Here is a 22,701-nt window from a genome sequence, read left to right on the forward strand (position 1 = left end):
TTTTCCTGCCTTTTCCTCACTTTCTCCTCCTCCTCTTCCTCTTTGTCTTCTCTTCCCTCCCTTCAGTTCCTGGACTGTCCTGACTACTCATGCTCCCCTATCTTCCAGATGCCTAGAGGTGGTATGAGGGAGCCCTCGGCGCCCCCGGCCCTCCTGGATCCCCCTGTGAGCGGCTACATGTCAGCCCCACCGCCCCTGGATACATGTCCTCCCACCCACTCCTCTGCCTCCCTGATCAAGGCCATCAGGGAGGAGCTGTTGCGTCTCTCCCAGAAACAGGCAGCTATGCCCGGCTACCACAGCTGAAGACCCGGCCTTCTGTTGCCGTAGCTCTAACCAGTCATGCCACTGACCCTGCCTGCCTGCTTCGCCTAATCCGACAATGCTTCCCATGGAAGTCCCTGAGGGTGTACAGCAGAGAGATCCAGTCCTGCTAACGTCGAGAGGGGGCCTCGCTTCTGAGTGAAGAGGCCGCTCTCGTGAAAAAAACTGACTGACAGGATGTTTGACACAGAATCAGCTGCGGTGTCAAATGAGAGACAGTGTTATGAAACGAGGAACAATTTGAACAGTATTCTTTAGATGCCGGGACGAGAGGACGTATATATTTCTGTGGATCAGGGGAAGGATCCCAGCCGAGTTCTGGCTGCTATGGATCCACATGAAGGACTTTAACTTAGACTTTAACTTAGACTTTAACTTTCAGACTCAGTATTCTGTGTCGTGGTTTCATTCCCATGCTGCCTTCACTTAACAGACAAACCCTACATGAAAACCTTTGATCGTGTCACTTTACCTGCCCTACAGGTATCTGTTGTTTTCCATCACAGGCCCTTAACCTCCTTCTAACCATCAGGTGCTACTTCATGTTTTCTGCCATGATGAGCCAATGCCTTGACAATGTGACGTAGCTCCCCCCCCGACCCGGTCTACTGTACGAGGCTACAGTAAAGGTCAAAGTTCACAGGAGCCGGTTCAGACAGTAGGCACAGAGAAGCATCCGCAGAGACTAATAACATTAACACTACCTACTCATCCCTTACTTAACTGAAGTAGCACAGATTTATTCTGGGTTAGTATTTTTTAGATCCTTTTGACTAACAGTATGTAATTGTTTGTTTTTTCTTTCATGCTAACGTCCTGTCTCTTGTTTGTGTTTATGTTTCGTGGCTGACGGACAACTTGACCAAATGGCCTTGGAACACACAAAATCTTCAAACATGTTTTTCCAAGGTGGATTTTAAAGATGCGATTATTCAATTAGAGAGTCGCTCATTAGAGAACACGCAGCCGCCAAAGGCCCAACAGTCTCCTTGAGTTTAATCGAGCCACACCCAAATCTGTCATGTTTGTGTGGACAAAGTTCTGCAGGGTTTCAGCTGGGTCTTAAAAAAGTCTCAATACAAATAATCAGATTTTTAGGCCTTTAAAAAATTGAATACATTAAAATATAACGACTTAGGCAGGTCTTGATTAGGTTCACTTTCATTTAACGTTAACGCCTCTGGGTGTTGTAGTTGTTTCTCAATGATACAGATATTAGCTCGCTGTAATAAAACTACAAGCATAGAAGCGGTCAGAATTATTCTCTGTGGGAAAGACCATGGACACGTTCTGTTGCTGCCTGTAGTTCGAGAGATAACGTGATGTTTCCAGGGTTTTTCTCAACCAGGCTACTTCACCTTATCTTCAATTATGGCTCTGATATTCCTAAATTTCATTCATTATGCTCTGACAGTCTTGAATTTAACTTGTTCAAACCTGCAGAAACCCTGTTGATCCATTTAAACTGTGGATTCCTGACTGAATTCACATTATCTCAACTGCACATTGATGATAGTTAAAGGTTTTTAACCCTATTTAAATCCACTAAATCTGGATTTCTATTTGGATCCAAACCAAATTGCACATAGATATCAGTCCCCTACATATGCCTGAATACTTTTCCCATCAAGAGCCATGAATATTCCCTGCAAAAAAATTCCTGGATCCACCCTTTTTGCAGATTCATGCCAAAAAATCGTATTTGGCCCGTTTTCCATCCTGCCACCAAGTTCTGTGGAAATCTGTTCCGTAGGTTTTTGTGTAATCCTGCTAACGAACGGACAATTAAATAAATGACGACAGTATTTACTTGACAGTGATGTACAGTTAGCGCTGTGTGTCCTCAGTATTTGGCTGTAATAGATGCACTGTATGCAGACTACTTGGTACAGCTCAGGTCTTTAAAGAAAAGAGGGATTGCTAATGGACAAATCAGTATAAAGACACTTTGATAGGTGACATGGGTGAAAAGCTAACGAGGCAAAGTCCTTTTAGTTTGAACATTATCCTGAATTAACTCTATACGGAATCAACCCTCTCTGTTTCATGCAGTATTTAAACTTTGCTTTGCCTTGTTGACAGCACAGGAAGAAGAGAAACATGTATTTGTTGTCACTTATGTTCGTGTTCATGTGCTTTTTTTACATCTTTGGATTTAACTTGCCTCGTGTAATGTTCACCTTCAACGTCTCGCAGTCATCGTACTGGTTGGAAATCAGTTTTTTTTGTAATTTTTTTTATTGACATGACATTCCCCTGATATTTTGTTATGTTCTGGGACCTGAAGTTATATTTTATTTAAACGAAATAAAAGGAGAAAGTTATTGAAGTTAAAGGGCAGGGCCTGGAAATATGTGTTTGGACTGTGGTACCAGTATCATGCGGTGGATTATAAATCCTCCTGACATGAGACACCAACCGTTTGGAAGTGAGGTGACACATTTTTTTTACAGACATTACCAAAGCATAGTTACAGGTTTATTTAATTGTTTTCAATCTGATGTGCCTTTTGGACTCACCTGAACAGATAGGGGGCGACAGACGTTCCCTGATTGGGATTATCAAGCTAAATCAGAACAATAGTTCACTCCAGAGAAGTCGTTAATGTCCCATAATGGCTGTTGATTTGTTTGGTGCTTTGGGAAACTGAAATGAAGACGATCAAACATTGTTTTTCATCCTTATTGTTCATTTCACTGTTCATGTCAGCGACCTCACACTGTATGCCTCCATCTGCTGGTTGTGTGCTGTAACAACAGCCCGTCTACTCGTGCTCATCATGTTGCTTTGTTTTGTTTTTTATTTGATTTTATAGTTGTTGTTTTTTCATCTGTTTTTACCTCCTTGTACTTTGTGAAATCTGAATCTGTTGGCTGGTCCAACGTTACATGTTTTTTTGGACTGATGCTGGCTGCATGTTTCATTATTGTGTTTCTTTTTGTTGTGGTTGTTTTTTGTGCATGCTGTTCTCAATTTCATGAAATACAAAAAATAATCTTTCACTCGATGTGTCTTTGAATTTTAACCACATTACATTCGATTGTTTACAGTTTTGTTTGATCGGCTTCAACACACATTTCATCCATCTAGTATTTATTATTTTTAAAATGCGTACTTGGAGGAGGTGTTGCACTTACCACAAACAACCAGAAGGGGGCAGCACATGACAAGAGAACCATCCGCTTTAATGCTCGGTTGCTGCAGATGATGTAACCAGCTCCCAGGATGTTTTGTGTGGGTCTCTGAAAGGAGGTTGTGTTGTTTTATCTTTACTCAAGAACATGTCGTGGAATATTTATGGTTATGAAACTCTGACAGTAGATAACGGATCTCATTTTGATGCTTTGACTATATTTTGATCATGATTTAGTCATTTTCTTAGGAGCAGTGTAGTTTAGCTATAAATAACAAAATGTTATAAGAAAACAAGGCAGCATTTCCCCCTGAAACTACTTGTCTAGATTGTCACAACCCTACACATGATTGTCTAGTTCTTATGGAATAAACATAAAAGACAAAAGGAAGTGGTCTGAAAACCTAAATTATTTATTTGTCATGAAACGGTTTAAAGAAAGGGAAATAAAAACACCCTGGATCTGCCTCTTACTCAACATCTGCCACCAAAATGTGATGTTTTCTTCTCGGGCCCTCGTCCCGTCCCTCGACCGAGTTTGGTGGAAATCAGTTAAGTGTTTTTTGCCAACAAACAAACAGACACGAGTGAAAACAACAACCTCTGCGACGGAGGTGATGAAATACTATCAACCCCTTGTGATCGGCTTGTTGGTTTTACTCTTCTTCTCGCGCTAACGGACAACTTCCTGCTCACGTACCGACTTCCGTCTCATCCCATCAGATGCTTCCCCCTCCTTTAATCCCATCACAGCACCTAAAGCCACCGGGTGATGCAGCTAAACGCTCCGACAAATCTCCTGAACACACTGCACACGGGGACGTGGACGAGGCACAAATCAACAACTTGAAGAGTCAGAGCATTGATCTTTTCACAGGTTGTGTTTGTATAGAAAGTGAATGGGAGGAAACATCCCAGTGAAGTGCTACAGTGAGAAATGAGGATGATTCAGACGACGGCCTCCCGCCTCTGCTTGATCTGCTGCCCGGTTTTAAGCTATTTAACCCTGGTCTCCTCCATGACACTGGAGATTACACCTCAGTGCATGGTGTTGTGTGTTTGTGGCCTTAAATATGAGCAAAAACGACACAAAATCCAAGTGATGACCTTTAATTTCACCTTTTATTTGACTTCTTTTATTGTGATAGTCTCTCATTGTCTCCATGTCTTGTCCCCTACAGAGCTGTAAGAGCGTCCTGTCCTGTCTGACCGCCCCTGGCCCTCCTTGTGGGGTCTAAACCTCCCAACAGTAATCCTGTCTGTGAGAGTGTGTGTGTGTGTGTGTGTGTGTGTGTGTGTGTGTGTGTGTGTGTGTGTGTGTGTTGTCCTGTCCCAGCTCAGCTAGCTGAATCCAACCCCCCCGGCCCATGCAGCATATAGGCCTTAGCACAACAAGAGCACACCCGGGAGTTAATCTGGATCATGACGGTAATTAGTGGCCAGGGTGTCCAGTCCGGTCTGCAGGAGGGGATGTGAGGAGGGGAGCAATTGTCCGACCCAGGGAGGAGTCAACACGGGCCGGTTCTACCCACTGACCTTGGAGAAAACTGTGAGGGCGGGAGGGGAGGAGAGGGGAGGAGAGGGGAGGGGAGGGAGGAGAGAAAACAGAGAGGGAGGCAGTTCCAGGCGTTAGCTCACTGACAGAGTTCCAGCACTGCAGATCTCCCTCTCTCTCTCTCCCTCTCTTTCTTTAGTCTGCCAGTGAAAGACAGAAAGACGAGAGGAGCAGGGAGGAGGAGAAGGAGGAGTGTGAAACAAATCCCTTCACAGATGAGAGAGAAGGATATGTGGACTTTTTCTACTGATCCCAGAAATCTGAAGCACTTGTGAGTAGACTGCTATCTGTGTGTGTGTGTGTGTGTGTGTGTGTGTGTGTGTGTGTGTGTGTGTGTGTGTGTGTGTGTGTGTGTGTGTGTTCTGTATGGCTGTAATAATGAGTCTCAGGAATTTATGGATGCAATAGTTTCTAAACCAGATCAGCGCGGACAGGAAGTCTTTAGAGTGTTTGTTGTTTCTGTAACCAAGGTGTGTGTGTGTGTGTGTGTGTGTGTGTGTGTGTGTGTGTGTGTGTGTGTGTGTGTGGGTGGGTGGGTGTGTGTGTGTGTGTGGTCCTCGCCCTCCTTGTTTTCCAGCGTGTGTGTGTGTCTGTGTGTGTGTGTGTGTGTGTGTTTTATTATGCAACAATCTGCCTGCTGCTGTTTCAAAGCATCACCAGAGTTTCTGCCCATGAATCAATGGCAGCAGGATGTGTTGGCGAGCAGAGACACTGCAGCAGCCCGGCACCTTCTGCAGCATCGGGCCGAGTGGACGAGCTGTCACCGAGTGATGTCACTGTTTTCACTCTCCCAGTCTGTGTCAGGAGGTTCAAATGGTTTTCACCTCCAACGCAACAAGTTTCTCAACCAGTTTCTGCACTTTTCTGAATATCTATTACTTTCTTTTTAAGTCCCTCTCCCACCGGCCTCTCCTCTCCACCGGCCCTCCTCGGTGCACTGTTGGTAATCTTTGCTCTCCCCACAGTCTTGGCGTCTTGGCGTCAGGAACCAGGGGGGGAGGCCGAGCTGGTTCCTGAGCTCGACGTGCAGAAACAAAAGGTTGGAAGGCAAACGTGTCATTTAGCTCCGGCGTGAGCTCCAGGAGCAGACACACACACACGTGTGGTAATAAGAGAGGAGGAGGAGGCGTGGGGCCTGCAGCACAGTCTGTTTTCATAACAGATGAATAAGCAGCTGTGGGGAAATGAGGGTGAAGGTGAGAGAAGGGGAAAGAAAATAATGTGATGATGCTCTTTTCTTTACTTCTGCCAGCGGCTTGTGCTGCCCCACTTCCTGCTGCTGGACACAGGAATATATATATTCTCCCTCAGGCTGGAACCAAAAGCTCCTTGTGATGTGCACAGTGGACATTCACTGTCCTCAAGGTCACGGTGCAGGTTGTCCGCTGCCTCCCTGCCCCCCCCCCCACGCCAGGCCGCACTGTATCAGAACACACAGAGTTGATATTGTGTGAGTGGGAGGCAGCGCTCATGTGATGTTCAAGGGGGAGGTGAATAGCTGTCATTCATAGGACGGTGCCCGTTTGCTCAGCAGCTGCCCTCTGCTCCGACTTCAGACACTGATCCTGCCTGTCAGCTGCTGCTGCTGCTGCTGCTGCTGCTGCTGCTGCTTCCACCGGAGACCTGTCGTCCCCCTGGAGTCCATCGCAGAGGTTGAACCCGTTGAACCCGTTTGTTGTGCTCGAACAGAGGCGTAGAGAAGAGACAAATGGGATAAACTCCACTTCACGACTGAAACATGAATTTGTAAGATCAGAGTGTTTCTTTCAATGTGAAAGTAGAAGTTTTAGGTTAAATGTTAAAGGAAGTGAACTATTATCAACTTTTTATCTCAACCCCAAAACCTTAAAGGGATCATTCTTCCATAAATGAAAAGTCACTCATTATCTCATATTTTGCCGATGGAGGTGGTGGGTGAAGTGTTTGAGTCCACAAAACACTTCTGGAGTTTCAGAGTTAAACAGTGTTGCAGCCAAATCCAAAACAATTTAAGTAAATGGCGACCACTTCTTCAAATGTAAATAAGCAACAGAAAAAATCATACAATGTCTCCATATTGCTCCTTAATTTTAGAACAATATGCATCAGTTCATGCAGAATCGGTGCAGTGCATGTAGCCCTGGTGGCAGTGGCCTGACTTTATTAAACTACCCAGTGTGCCTCAGCTGATCCTCTGACAGAGTGAATCTCTGCTGGCAGACACTGGATCTCTCTGCGCTGCTGCCGCTCAAACCTCAGCCTCTGGACATTTACAGGAGAGTCAGCAGCAGCAGCAGCAGCAGCAGCAGCAGCAGCAGAATGCAGCTCTGGCAGGAAGCAGCTCCCTGCCAGTGACTGGAGTGAGTGAGTGACATGTGGGAGAGGAGGCCTCTGCAGGATGTAGAGTGAAACCCACCAGGAAGCAGACTGTGGGTGTTTAGAAGGTAGAACGGGTGAAAGAGAAGATTGTTTCTATGCATGAACCTGTTTTACATTCTGAGGAGCCTCAGACCTGGTGTTTCGGTCGTGAACAGTCCGGACAATAATCAGCAGATAATCCTGTTGAGCTGTTATTACTCTAATAGCCGTGTTGTGGTCAGCAGATGGACACTGCAGGGGTGTGCTTTGTCTGATCTGACTGTTCTGGTCAACAACACAACTAACCTGCGCATATATTTATTAATCAGATTTTATGTTTTCAACCCTCGCCCTCCATTTGTTGGTTCGCTTGTCCGTTAGTTAGCAAATGTTTCATTCCCCTCCTCGCTCCCACAGATTGGAAGTGAACCAGGAAGTTCGCCGCTGCTACATTCGCGTATTTGCTACACAAAAACTCAGATTCCCCCAAAAGCTTTCTTTACCATAAATTTTTCAACATTTTCCTTGATTTCTCAGAGAATAATTCATTAAGATCCATGAAAACATCAGGTTGATTTGGTTTTGTTCCAATTAAAAACCTGGATCCAGTGAATTTAAACGTGGTTTCATAGGGGGGACTGTTATTTTGTAGCTCATCATGGGAGTAAATGGAAGGAATTTGTTCTGTTAGATCACAAAGTATCGTTACTGTGATCCCTGCAGACCGGACAGGATGTGACCCCAAGTTGCTTCTATAAACCTGTGTCTCTTTGTGATTGTATCTATGGAGCAAACCAAAGAATCCAAAACAACTCGGGCACAGTTTCCCCGAACACGACTTGGACTCATCTTCTAAAGGTTGCAGGAAACATTCTCATCAGCTCACTCGGCGCTCGTTATAAACCGAAGCAACCGGCCACAACATCGACATGAATGCAGGACGGAGAGTTTCATTCTGATCTGCAGTGGATTCTTTTGGGTCTGATGTACACGGTTTATGCAAAATCAATTGGGCTGAGCAGGTTGTTACTGGGATTGGCTTCATGTTCCTCCTGAGCTGGGAGTCGGAGTTTAGCTGCATCAGCAGACGTCAGCAAAATAGAAATAAAGCAGTGTCATGGTTTAGGGGCAGAAAGTGAAACGGGAAATGTTTAAATCTTGTAAATGAGCCATTATCTGTGCCTGTCTTCTCTGGGTGCAGCACTGTGCAGGTGCATGTAGGGATCAGCACGTCCGTCTGTCTGTGTCTGTCTGTTCTGCGTCTGTGTTTCTGGAGCAGAACTTAAAAACGTACTTTCATCGACAAGGTTCATTAGGTAGTTTGATATTTGGGGTTTCATAGGATAAATATCACGACTTCAGGAAACTGTGATCGCACCAAACGATCCGCCGTATGGATGTGTCATCTCATGGAGACTTTAGTTTGTGTTGGATTTATGGATCTATTCTCCTGCTTTACTGTGCATAGACACAACCGTGTGGGTTTGAGTTTGTATATAAGTTGTGAGCCGGTGGTTTTGAGTTTCCACCTGGTGTCTGTCACTCTTATTCAAAAAGCCAAATAGTTTTTGAGCAGCCACATTTGTCCGTATCACCTCAGTCCAGTTCATTAACTCAGCAACCACACGATTGTGTTGGTTTCCAGGCAGAGCTCTTCAAATCCTTCAGTTCATGAATATTTACATACATATACAATATTAAATTATAAGTAGTTTGAAATACAGATTACTCAAAATACACAGTTTCCCAACGTGTTCTGTTTCTCTGCTTCCAGTATTTATTTGCCCTGTAAACAACTGTACGAGTTGACATCACGTCCATGAGCTCGTGGCTCTATAGGGACACTCAGTCATTGTTGTGTACGTGTCCCTGACATGACGACGTCTGCACCACTCGACTCCGATGCTCCACTTTCATTCCTCAGCAACAGATGAATGTCGTCAGTCTTCGGGGAGTTAACGCTTGTTGAGGACACGCTGAAGGACGACGAGGCCGAGTTACATCATTTTAGATGAAGGGCAAGTTGCACATTTCTCAGGAATAACAGCTGTTTGAATAACAAACAGTGGCCTGATGTTTAGTTATGAGCCGCACGGGGAGAATGTGGCCACCATATGATCACGTAGAAACTGCTGGGTCAGCATTCTGCTCCACATGCAACATCCTCAGAGACATTTCTGATTTAGGACAATGACGCACAAACCGCTAGCCGCAACTGTGACTTTATACTGATTGCTACCTCCAATTAGGGTCATGTTTAGCGTGTTTAAAAGTAAGGTGGAGTTGTTTCTTAAACACTTTCTATCATCAAGCTAGTCGTGGAAAAGTCGCAGCTTCTAGCAGTTGTCAGGCGGCGAGCGTCACCATCCCTATAGCTTTAAGAGAAGATGCTCCTCTTGTTGTATTCACGTCCTCAGACCTAAGGATTTCCTGAAAGCTCAGTTTACGAGTTTCTTAGATGTTTCCTGACGTTTTTAGAAATGCCGGAGGCTACAAAAATGATGCATTGTATGTGACTATATCGTAATTTTAGTTAATTTTACAATACACATGAAGAAAATCACAGTTTATCTGTCATTTTGCCATTCGTATGTTCTCTACTCACTAGCTTTCGAAACTGTTTTCTGCCAAGAATGGCAAGGAAGCAATAAGGAGTCTTGTAGTATCTATGTTTTCACGATTGAACCACTTGAACTCCAAGAAAACCACGTACTCATCTCTCCTGTCGTCATCGTGAGGTCATGAGCTACTTTTTAAGACAAGTCAGTGCTGTGTCAGTGACTAAAAAAGCTGTGAACGCAGCTTTAATGACTGAAAGCTGATGGTTTCCAAAACGTCAGTAGTCCTGCTATAAATAAAGTGTATGCAAACGTTGGTATGAATCACCACATGTGATTTTATGCATTTTCCTGTCTGTGTTCCATCAGACATGCATTTCACTTGTGTGCAGGTAAATGTGTGTGTTAGTGTATGTGTGCGAGTGTGTGTGTGTGTGTGTGTGTGTGTGTGTGTGTGTGTGTGTGTGTGTGTGTGTGTGTGTGTGTGTGTGTGTGTGTGTGTGTGTGTGTGTGTGTGAAGTAGGTCGGCAGGGAGCAAAGATCAGAGGATTACAGGGCAAAGAGGCAGAAAACAGGATGTGGCAGCGCTGAACTGAGAAGAGCCGAAGGAGCAAGTTACTCGCCTCGACACACACACAGGCCGGGGGGCGGCCGGCAGGAGGTCAGACACGGGGTCAGACGTTCACAAATAGATGCAACACACATGTGGACGTATGATTCATGTCCACACACATGCACAGGGGGGGAGCAGAGAGTCCAAACTGAGCTTCTGGCTTTTTGAGCAGCTGTCTCCCTGGTTCTTCTTCTTCTCAATCCCACGCAGATCAACTGTCGGACAGACGGCGTGTCCGTCACACGAGGGTCGTCCCCACAGAGGAACAATCTTTCTGTCGGACTCGTAATAGATTTATTTATAGATATCGCTGAGGGAGAATCGTTTGGGAACATCAGGGTATTGACAGATTCACAATCGGGGAATTAAATATAACTCAAGGTCTTATATTTAATTATATATTATGCTTGGCATTCTCGTTGCTATGGGAACACTGTTGGCATCCGACTGACAACAAAATGCAAATTGTCTTTTGAAAACAGTTACCTCTAGTAAGCCTACATACTTGCTGATTTTCCATAACTCCTATTTATAATTGGAAGAAATATATATTTGGATACTGCAGAATATAATATTATATATCATTTTCTAGAGAAACAAAACCCTTCACAAATCCTGCCTCCTCCATGTTAATGAATGGGACATGGACCAAACTAAAAAGTCAAAGTTCACATCGAATACATTTTTCTCAAAGATGGTTTCTGCCATTAGAGCTGGTCCTTATCAAACCGTATTTAAGAGCTCTCTCTTCAATTAATTATTTGATCTTATGACTTCTTATATACAGTCTATGGTTATGACGGAACCTCCCTAACGCGGCTCCTTCCCCTGACTGTCACTGCGCAGACTCCACATGTGCACGATGGTAGCGTTCGAATGGGGAGGAAATGTAGACTCGTCGTCCATCTTTATTTACAGTCTGAGGAAACAACTTGTTAACTCCGAGGTATGAGAAACCTGAACCCAGCGCATGGTCGGTGAGGAGGCTCAGCACGAGTCATCACATAGGTGTAAAAGTGTTCCTGTCATCACATCGACACTCAGGAGCCTTTATATTATATGCAAAGAAATTAAAAACCACATTCTATCAGGAGACTGTGAGACTGTTTGTTTTTACTCATATCTTTCAAATATTTACTTCTCACTGGATCTCCGGGCTTCTTCGTTACAAAACGACTAAACAAATGGTCATGTAACTATAGTAACCAGTATCCACATGGACACAATGGCCTGATGGACTCGTGCACACAGCCTGGCAGGGGACGTGGCTGTTGTGAAAATGTGAAAACTGGATTAAAGACAGTGTTTCTCTGACAGGGTGGGGGGGGGGATTCCAGCTGGGCACTCATGCAGGGTCAGCACCGGAGGGACCGAGCTGAGCGTGAGCAGCCTTCAGCGGGAGAACAGGAGCGATTGTGCAAAGAATAATCTTTATGCCATTTTTCGTAATCCACATGTGTGCCTCCTTGAACACGGTTGAGCTCCGGCCAACCCGCCACATGGATTGTGGGAATCTTCTTTGCCCCAGATGTATTCTGGGTAAAGTCCGATGGAGTGTGGTTGGGCTTTTATTTATTTTTTTTCCTTTTTCCTGCCCTCAGTGGATTTGTCCTCCGCCAGGGGAGCGTGAGTTCACTTCAGGCTACAGCACAGTCGTCTGCGGAAGTTCAGGATTTACCTGTTTCTGCTTGTCAGCTCTTTAAAATGACATATTATGCTCATATTCAGGTTCATAATTTTAATTTGTGTTATTGTTCTAATGTTCAGAAGTTTCCTCTCAAGCCCAGGATCCAGTTTCCTCCCTGCAGTTCAGAAGTTATAGTGTCGTACAGATAACAGACGAGTGGGAGCGATGTGACCACAGCTCATGTAAACGCTCTCACACAGAGACGAGCTGCTGACAGGGCCGCTGTCCAAAAGTACCACGGTTACCACGGTAACCCATTAAATCACTCCACAATAAGGCTGACGACAGGGTTTGGAGTTACCCACGTTGCCGCTCCACTCCCTCAACGGATGGGGGGGAAATTATGGGATGCCTGCTCCACTTGATATGAATGTTGTTCCTTTGGGGGACGTCCAACTTGTATACAAGACACACACACGCTGTAATTATGTTCTCGTGCCTTCAGTCTACCGTCCCGTTGGATAGGTGAAGTATAATAACTGCAGCGAAATGAAAAACTGCTTCTGTTGTGTAGTTTTGGTTTCCCAGACTGACACATGCAGTAAACGTTGAAGTGACTCAATGGAATCACAGGATTCAGGAGTGTTTTTAATGAGGTGATAATGGCAACCTTTCCTTTTCCTCTCGTAATAATACGCTCTGTGTGAGATGAGGGCCGACGAGGCAGAGGAAACAAAGACATGAGGTCACAGATCAGAGAGCTGATGTACGGACGAACGCTGCCACACGCACGTACACCCCCCCAAGGTCTAAAAAAATCACATCCCTTATTTAAACACTTATTCACAGCTCAGGGGACATGACTGGGCAGGTTTGATACAATACACATGGATGTCTGTTTACAATCACTTACTAAAAAAGATGTTATGCCATATTCCTTTACACCTCGGAGCTCGGCCCTCGGAATGATGTCACACAAAAAATAATCAGAGTTGATAGTGGTCCAGTTGCACAGGAACAATGTTTACGTTAGCCAGCTAGCCATTGTTAGCAGAAACAGTTGATAATAATGTATTACGTGGCATTTCACGCATGCTAACACTGGAGTAAAGCGTCCACAGACAGGCTTCACTTCAGGATAGTGGGAGGAACTGGAAAATCGTTGTCCATCTGTATATACAGGCTATGCTTTTAACAGTATTTTAGTGCTTTTAAATATTTCAAATCTACAAAAAAGGCATACAATTAAGGCATTAAAACTCATTTATCTGTGAATGAAGTTACATCGTTGGGATCTAATATGGACGTGTTGCTTAAATGATCCCTCAACAGCCTCGTTAAGGTCTAAGAGACAGGTTGATTGTTTTAAATGCTTAAACTGGTAAGTTAGATCACTGAGTCGTTTAGGAAATTACAACCCACTAAAACCACCAGAATCACGACCACTTTCCATGGATTAACACCTTTTAGATCGGGTGTGAATCATTGATGCCAAAATGCTTCAAACTGTGAAAATGAAAAACAGATGATGGCAGAAAATGGAGCTTCTCAATTACAGTAACTATGAAGGAATCACGTCAGGATTCAGCTATTCTGATGATCCCAGTGTTGAGGCATGACCTCACTTGAAGAGGCCTTGTATGGTGTTTTGTCATGTCCGCTTTCCTCCCTGTCCTGATGAGGCTCTACAGACTTGGCTCCTCATGAGGCACAGAGGTATGAAATAATACTCTGATCTGAGAGGCCGTCGGCACATATTGGGTTTAACTACCGAACAAGGCTCAGTGAGGCTCTAAAACAAGCACATTGTGAAAAAGGGCCCAGTAAAACCTCACAGACGTTTTTCGAATCACGTTCGTCTTTGCATGAACGAGGACGGTTGAAAGCTTTCTGTAATCTCCTTGTTTTGTTGTGATGCATCCCCTGAGTTTTTGTGAAAATGTGTCTGAAAGCAAAATACTTTCCAGATGGTGGAGAAATCGTGCGAAATCCCCAAAGAGTTGAATCCAAATGTTACCTATGCTCAATTAGGACAGATTTAATTTGAAAGGTATGATGTCGTCTCTTCTGAAGTGATTGCTGGCATCAATGTAAAGCAAAGGCTGACTCATGATTACAGTTATGAGTCATCTTGAAATATGGTCTTTAAGGGTCAAATCCCATTTGATTCTTTGAAATTAAAATTAAAGATCCACAGTATAGTGACCGATACCGCCCAACAAAAAAGTGCAGGAAAGTAACAACAAATGAAGATGACATGAAGTTTTTTCTACAGATTAATGGGCTCTGGATCAAAGGGCTTTTTTAAGATTGCAGTAATTAAACTATACCCTTGACCCAGAAGTGTTAGCCAACTATGAACAGACACTATAGACCTGTATAATGAAACAAAAGCTGTTACAAAGCAATTGTGTGGCTATTTGTATGGAAATAGTTTGTTTGAAAGAAATCAGAAACAGCACTGATGAAAGTTAACAAAGATTATTGTCCTGCTTGATCTTAGTATATTTGATACCATCAATCACGGTGTTCTCAGAGAGTGGAGCCACATTGATTACAGTCTGGTTCAAGTAATGTTTTTCCGATAGATACCTGTTGGCTCATGTTAACAATGACTCCTCCATGCACAAAAGGGTTAAGGAGTACCCCAGGGTTCTGTGTTAGGATTTCAGGCATGTCTTTAATAAAGAATGGCCTTAGAATAACCTATAGTTTATTGCCTTCAGCAATAAAAGAGTTTAAATTACAAACACATTTTAGATTTAAGACATGAACTCCACAGGTCTTCTTTGAACAGTTAACGGATTCTTTTGTTCGTTTATTAGATCCTAATTGCCATTGCTGATGATATTAACCATTTCCTGCTCTCACAGGTATGTTGATATCTTACTATCATGAAGCCCTAGATAATCCCTTCAGATTACAGTGTAGTATCAGTTAAAGGTTTTGAGGGGAAGTACTTCATATCTGACGGAAATAAGGAGTGAGGAAACCTTACAAAGACTCAGACTTTGACCGTTTGATCATATGTCTGTGATAGAATCTGCAAAGTGCTCAGAGCTTAAGTGTAAATGGACGAATGGCTGTGAATGTCTTATCAAGGAGCAACAGAGAGTAAACGGCAGAACAAAAGCACATTTGTTCTTTCAGATGCGAGCGATTCAATCACCTGGTCTTTCTTTGATAAGATTTCTGTTTAAAAACCAATGCTCGTCGTCGTGTTGGTTCAACACAAGGATAGTTAGATTGTGCTGCTTGATTTCCTGATCACCGTGTTCGTCGAGTGTTGGTGAGTGAAGCTGACGTTTGTGTGTGTGTGTTTGTGTGTTTGTGTGTGTGATATTTCTGCGAGTGCAGACATTTCAACCCACAGTAAATACAATGCTCTGTGTTTGGGGTCGAGAGGTGGGGACAGGCCGCAGAGATGAGCTCCCTGTTCTCCCCAGTCTTTGTGTCCCAGTCGTTGGGTACAAGCGCTCTTTGTGCCAGCCAGAGATCACATGTCACAATATTTGAACAGCTGCGCACGATGCTTGTGTGTTTGCTCTTTTCTGTCGACACAGAGATCTGGTTTGATAAGATGCAGGGTGAGAATTTTGGAGAGCTGAGCTGAGGGGGAAGTGGGTGGATAAGAGAAGAAGAATAAGATGTCTTCCTTCTCTTTCATTATTGTTGTATTGTCTGGAAAATCATTATTATCTTTTCATAATCCGTTTAAACACACTACACCACAAATAGCTGCTAGATATTTGTAATCACCTCCAAACTATCAAGAAGATTGAGAACCTGAAATGTTTCCCTGAGTGTTTAACTCATGTCTAATTGGAAAAAAGTCAATTTTGTTGACACCAGTAATGGCCTGTGTTGGAAACCCTGTTAAGAAAATCATTGACGGCTCCATTCACTCTGTCACTTCTCACTTGCACCATTACTCTAAAACCTGTCAATAAAGCTGGGAAACATCTATTCTCCAACTGTCTGCTCTGATTACATCTTTATATTTCATGATTCACATTGAGTTAGAGTCTCTGAGACTTGGTGGCCACATAGACACAGCAGATTTTTCACCTCTCTATATAGCAGCGCAAAGAGACAAAAACAAATCTTAATTACGTGAAACTAATACTGGGACATTTGTGTGTCTCAGTGTCCAAACATTCAAAAGTCTAAAAGAAGTGGTGATAAGAGCTAAATATGCGGTAGAGGATCACATGTGTCTTCCGCGCAAGCTACAAGACAGGAGTTTCTGTTGGTGCAATGCTCGGCCTCCTGCAGCAACAGCGATTAAGGAGAATAATGGACTCTGAGTATGGGAATGGTTTATTTTTGTGTATGAGGCATTGGTTGTGCCACAGGTGTTGCAGGTATGTGTGTGCATTTGGTTTCTGTCCTTGGGCTGTGTTTGTGCACACACACACACATACACACACACACACACACACACACGTTCTCTGTGAACGCTGCACAACTCGACCGCCGCGGCCGCTTTGTATCAAGTTCAAGACTCGACTGAAACCATGACCTCAGCTCCATTGTGGAAGTACCGAGTCAACATCTGCCGCGTGTACGTTGCAGTTTAAATGCAAAGCGGTGAACAGGACGGTCTGGATCTGTTTACACTTCATAAGTCAAGGTCAGGTTTGGGTCAAGCACGTTTCAGCTTGTGATGCAGAATGAGGAAACCGCTCTTCAGCTCATCTTATGTTTCCTTATAATGTGACACTCCTAAGCTCTTGGTCCCAGACAGACTGAATCCTGCTGCAGACCTCTCACTGTGGATCCCTGTGCTGTGCATGTGCAGTGATTTGCATTGAGCTTTGAGGTCATTGTGTAAACTGCAGCTAAGCTCTGCATTGTGTCAGACTGTAATGAAAACGCTTCACTCAGGATTGTGTTTAGTGAATACTGATTACAGTGGGTAGCTGCCGGCGGGGAATTGATCCGACTGGTGAGGTTCATAGCGGCTCTGGGAGGTGAAAACAGGGATGGAGTGTTATGGGTCGGAGGGCAGGACAGAAAATGACAGACAGGGACAGAGAGGACACAAGGTGGCACAGAGCAGAATGCAATTAAAAGTCTGGTCTGCTCACAGGAGCTAGTGTTTGGAATTATAATCGGCTGTGGCTCGGTAGAATGGTTCATCCAACAACCAGAGGGTCAGTGGTTCCACTGGCTCCTCCAGTACTTATGTAAAGGTTTCAAACAGTGGCTCCTACATTTCCCACAATGCAACTCATTCATCTTATCACTATGTCAAAGTTATGTGTGTTGATTCAGCGTATTTACTTTGCAAACACTAACTATTGCCACCGTGCAAATTCATATAAATGCCACAGGCTTAAATGTAAATTATTACTATGTTAAAGCCAGACAGTTTCACACATGGAGTTCAGAATGAGAATTAGAATCAGGATCGGATTTATTGGCCAAGAACACATTCACGGAATTTGACTCTGGTTTAATATTGCTCTAAGTGTACTTATTAAATATTTATATACAATGTATGTAAATTCCTTATATTGATAATAATAATGTATATGATTTTAATGTCATCATGTTTATCTGAGCTTGGGCCTGAGACTTTAAATCTAAACATAATTTGACTAAGAACAGTCAAATATAATGATATAATAAATGTGTTGCTATTTGCGTGTTTTTATATTTTCACTAAACAAGAAGCAGAATTGTTCTTCACTGAATACCATGAAATTCATTTAAAATCGACTAAAACGTGTATGTATTCTAATGTCTAAATTTCAAGTATAAGGATTTAAAAAGGCAGATTCACCTTAATGTGTCCCGATAACACTCTTTGCATATTCCACGTTCACTCCGCAGCCTTGTTTTCCTGTGGCGGTCGCTCTGTAGAGACAAGAAAGATGTGCAGCAATGAAGCACAGAGAACATCTCACTCATGAATATAATATAATATACAAATCTGGAAAAGCGCGTGAGCTTGAGTTCAATCAGTTGAGAGTTACATAAGTGGCCCGATGACATGTCTAAAACAATCTGTAATAAAGTTCACATGCAGCTTTGGCTTCATACAGATTCTCTCTCACAGGTCACTGAGATTTTGTTTTCCAAGCCGCTGTGAGTTTTTTTTATTTTGGAGCGGTAGATAAAGGAAATGAACGGAACCATCAAGTAAACACTAATTTAATTTCTGCTTAACCTTGTGGTACAATGTAATTCAACTTATTAAACCATCAAATGCCAAGGATTTAGCTGCATTTACCAATTTCCATGCTCTGTTGTGTCTTTATTTTACTCTGCCAGCGTATTAACTTCAGTGCGGCAGGATTGGTGGTTGATTGTGTTAAGATTACTGTCTGTAGAGGGGAAATCAGTGTGATTAAAATAGGAATTCACTTGCCCATCATGTGTTTGTGTGCATCGTTGAGTTTCACACAATGGACCACCAGACTTTTTCTGTTAAAGCCTAATACGTACAACAATAAAGCTTTGTTTCGTATTTGACTGTATCTTAAATAACAGGGCTCTGAATTCTCATATTGGCCAGAACAGGAAGACAATGTGGTTGCTGCGGTAACTGATCATGTTTAAAGCCCTGTTTGTGCCAGCCCACGGGTAAGTGCGTAGGTCCAACGCATCCTGGTAGTCACTGATTGGTCAGTTCAGGTGAGACCTTGGGGATCTGCAGACATGAATATGGGCTTTAAGTTTCATAAAGTCACACACAAAACTGACTCGGTGTGGACTTGCCAATGGGCATCTGTTTCTTCCTTCAGGTGATTTATGAAAACAGAAAAAGGCATTGCTCTCTAGCACGTCACACTTTGAGTGGTATCGAGCACCTGTTTGTTATTCTGTGTGTTGCCCATTAGAGCTAGAGAGGGAGAGAGCATCAGAAACCCTACTCCCATGTTCTGCCTTTATTATAAGACACAGAGATTCGATTAGTGAATTAGTGTCTGTACAGTCTTGTCTCCTCCAGCTGGACTGTGATGTCTGTTTTCTCGAGGAGCAACACTTCATTTTGAGTAAAGATCTGGTCGCTAAAATCCTTCTGATTAACTGACGGAATAGTCTTAATAGTTTGGTTTACCTAAATAGGTTTATTTATTTATTTGCACCTGCTACTGGTGTCTAGTCATGCAGATGGTTTTTAGACTCTGAGATTTCTGCGTCCAAACCCAATGCAAAGCATCCATCCATCCATTCATTCATCCATCCATCCATTCATTCATCCATCCATCCATTCATCCTTCCATCCATCCATCCATCCTCTATCTACACCTCATGTAGAGCCTATCCCAGCTGACATTGAGCGAGAGCCGGGCTCTGGACAGGTTGCCAGCGAATCACATGTCCAACATACAGAGACAAACAACCAAAGCAGATGAATGGAATTTTATTATTTAGTGACTAATGCAATTTAACAAATGTTTGTATGCTAACTCACTTTATTAGGATGACAACTACACTGAGCACCCTGCGTGTTTAGATCATCAACCTTAGCATGCTCACATTAGCTATTAGCTCAATGAACTGTGCCTAAGAACAAGAAACTCACACATCTCACTGAATCCTTTCACTTATAGTTTGAGATTAGGTGTGTGTATAGGAAACCTCAGTAGAAAAGGATAAAATTCTATTTTAGCAATATTTGAATACACTCCTCATTGTGTGAACCACTAATGGCCAATCCAATTTAGACATGGACCACAGGCTAACCCCTTAACACCCATGGTCTCAGCCAGACTTAGCTCAGGGTCGTCATATGGCTAAGGGTGAGGGAGCGGTGGGAACACAGTGTCACAGCCGTGATCTTTAACCCTGTTGACTTCTAGGACAAGCTGGATTTATAGTCTGCCGTGCAGCTCATGGACACAGTAAATAGCCAGCGAAATGGATCCAGAGTGGCCGCACCCTGACCATTGCTGCCGTTTCAGTCCTCACACAACCCTGGTCTGAGGTCTCCTAAAGACATACAGTTAAATTTAGACTTGTCCACAGCCAGACCTCCTGAAATCAGGCCTCACTGTCTGCACTCGTTTCTCTCACTTCTCTTCTCAGTCCGATTGATGTGTTTTCACTCAATGTGTTTGTTCGCTCTCTTCGGTTCCTCCCGTCCGAACCCCAACCAGCACACACACTCCACTCTCTCTTCATTTCCCTCTGCCCATCCTGTTCCGGGGCAGACTGCATGGGGCTGATTTACGCAGTGTTTGCACAGGGTTAGTGCTCATCGTCGTGGAGGAAATTAAATGTTCGAGTTACAGCACTTGCGGGATTCATGTTACCTAAAAATACCGACGTGATTCCGGGAAGACCTTTTTCAGTATCACTTGTTTGTCTTGAAAGGGTTCATGTTGTGTTCCTCTGCGTTTACACAATTACTCTCTGTATGAAAGCTGGAAACATCCAGTCCACAGTGATCTGTCTTTGTTAAATGTCATGTGGTCACTTTACTGGGAACTCAGATATTATGCGTCTCTGGTCATTTGGTCGTTTGTCTTCTGTATGTTTATGTGGATGCTGGGATGCAGTTGTTACAGTGCAGGATAGTCACCTTGCATCATCCCCTAATCTTGTGATGTCTGTTTCTTACACTAATCTGACTAAGCAGCTAGAAAGCAGGGTAATCACTTTAGCTTGTCCATTAGATTAATACTGACATCAAATGAGGCAATATTTCAGTCACTCCATCATATTTTATATGTCGATAATAATACAGGCCTACCTATCTACTTTCATTATATTTCTTCTTTGGATTGTATTGGGTTATTTAACATGCTTTCATTACATACATACAGAACAACAGTCTATTGTCTTATACCTTATAATTATTGCTCCATGGACAGCAACATCGATTGGTCCGTTGATCCGCCCTTTTTTTCAGAATAAAGATGTCCATTGGATGGATTATAGCGAATTCAGACATTCATGGTCCACACAGGATAAGTTTCAATGACTTTTATGATCTCCTGACTTTTCCTCAAGTCTCAGGTTCTGCACTGTACAATCAGTTCAGTAATTTGTGTTTTCATTTGTATCTATTTCATGTAGAAATTGAGATTTCCTTCATTTATTTTCAAATTATTCATAAAATGTGTAGTTTTATCTGAAATATAGTAGAATGTAATGAGTTTTCTTGATCTAAGTCTTAAAGATTTCAGTTTTCGTAAAAATATAAATATATAAAGTCTCAACATCCAGTGAGATCGATTGTTGGAGGAATATTGGTTCCATTGCTTTCCAGTAGTTCTCCTCCCTCTGCCCCTCCTCTGCTGCCTAGTGCTCACTGATCCATAACAGGCTGCTGATGGCAGGCGCTGAACATGATGGCAGAACCTATTAGTATCACTGCTCTCATCATCTCCTCCACCTATTCATGGTCCCAGAAGAGGAGTCAGGGATGAGATAAACATTTAGGACCCGATAGAAGTCGGGAAAAGCCAGTTATGGCCTCAATATTGGATATTCACTGACATTCACTCACATTCTGACTGTGTCTGGAATTCATTAACTGGGGCTGATGAGCTGTTGTGTTGTGTCAGTGCTGTCAGAGCTACGCCCTCTTTACTCTGCAGTCTGTTACAATAACTGAGACCTACTTTACATGCACTGTTATTTCATGTGCTGTAATTGTGACTATTTTTTTAAATCTGCATCTCATCAAAATAAGGCAGAAATCAAGGCTGTGCTCAACAACATTTTTAACATTTAAGCATATAATTGTGGGAAGCACCGGGAAAGCAATTCTGAATGTCTGATAGTATTGAATTCTCTTCCATGTTTTTCTTAGAGTGAATTATACCTTAATGTATGTTGTGTCTGCTGGTTGGAGAGAGACAAATGGCTTTGGAGACAGTGGTGCATGTTTTATTAATAAACTCACTGCCCAGTTATAGCAGTGGAAGAATAATGGCTGCATAATGCAGAGCGCCGGTTGCGTTTGAAGCTGAAGATGTTTGAGCTTCAGGTTGATTCAGACAGATTTATACAGCTTAAAGACAGTTACTTGTTTTAGATTAACTGTGTAGCAGGCAACCCGTCATCTTAATAGTTTTTAGGGCTTGGAAACATTTTGTATTTTGCATGAACTCTCTGGTGTTGTGTTGGTTTCAATCCCATATATTTTGGTTTATTTCATTCAAAAATGTGTCAAAGTACTGAAGAAAGGTATTTAGACATAGAGCAACAGGAGGTGTGCAATCTTCGGCTCATGTCTGATTACTGTGCGTCCTGAATGTAATGAAACACCCAAAGATAACAGGTGTCTGGATTTTTGTTCATGCCCAACGGAGCAAAGTGTCCAAATGTCAGGATCTATTTCTGTCCATAAGGAAACGAAGGCTGAGGGCGGCACAGTGATGAAGTGGTTAGCGCTGTCGTCTCACAGCAAGAAGGTACCCGGTCCGAAGCCCGGCTTGGCCAGGGCCTCTCTGTGTGGAGCTGCATGTTCTCTCTGTGTTTTCCCGGGTATTCAGGCTTCCTGCCACAGTCCTAAAACCTTGTGGTTGGGTAAATTGAAGAGGCTAACCTGTCTGGAGGTATGTTAGGTGTGTGTGTGTGTGTCTCTGCACG

General features: G+C 43.2%; 2 protein-coding genes across 4 annotated transcripts in view; both read left to right on the top strand.

Moving 5' to 3' along the window:
- The window catches only part of si:ch211-1e14.1 (UPF0606 protein KIAA1549), a 36,740-nt gene extending 33,414 nt beyond the window's left edge, over window positions 1–3,326 (top strand). For 2 of the 3 annotated variants that reach the window (XM_047340018.1, XM_047340020.1), the window contains one exon: window positions 67–3,326. In XM_047340018.1, coding sequence (XP_047195974.1) covers window positions 67–306 — 240 coding nt within the window. In that variant the 3' untranslated portion in view covers window positions 307–3,326. The remainder of the gene's footprint in view (window positions 1–66) is intronic. The other variant, XM_047340019.1, reaches the window with a different exon arrangement.
- Window positions 3,327–5,116: 1,790 nt separating this feature from the next.
- mical3a (microtubule associated monooxygenase, calponin and LIM domain containing 3a) overlaps window positions 5,117–22,701 on the top strand; it is an 83,607-nt gene continuing 66,022 nt past the window's right edge. The window contains exon 1 of the mRNA XM_047339874.1: window positions 5,117–5,283. The gene's annotated coding sequence lies outside the window, so the exon portion shown is untranslated. The remainder of the gene's footprint in view (window positions 5,284–22,701) is intronic.

This window comes from Hippoglossus stenolepis, chromosome 5, assembly GCF_022539355.2.
Source record: "Hippoglossus stenolepis isolate QCI-W04-F060 chromosome 5, HSTE1.2, whole genome shotgun sequence".
Classification (NCBI taxonomy): Eukaryota; Metazoa; Chordata; class Actinopteri; order Pleuronectiformes; family Pleuronectidae; genus Hippoglossus; species Hippoglossus stenolepis.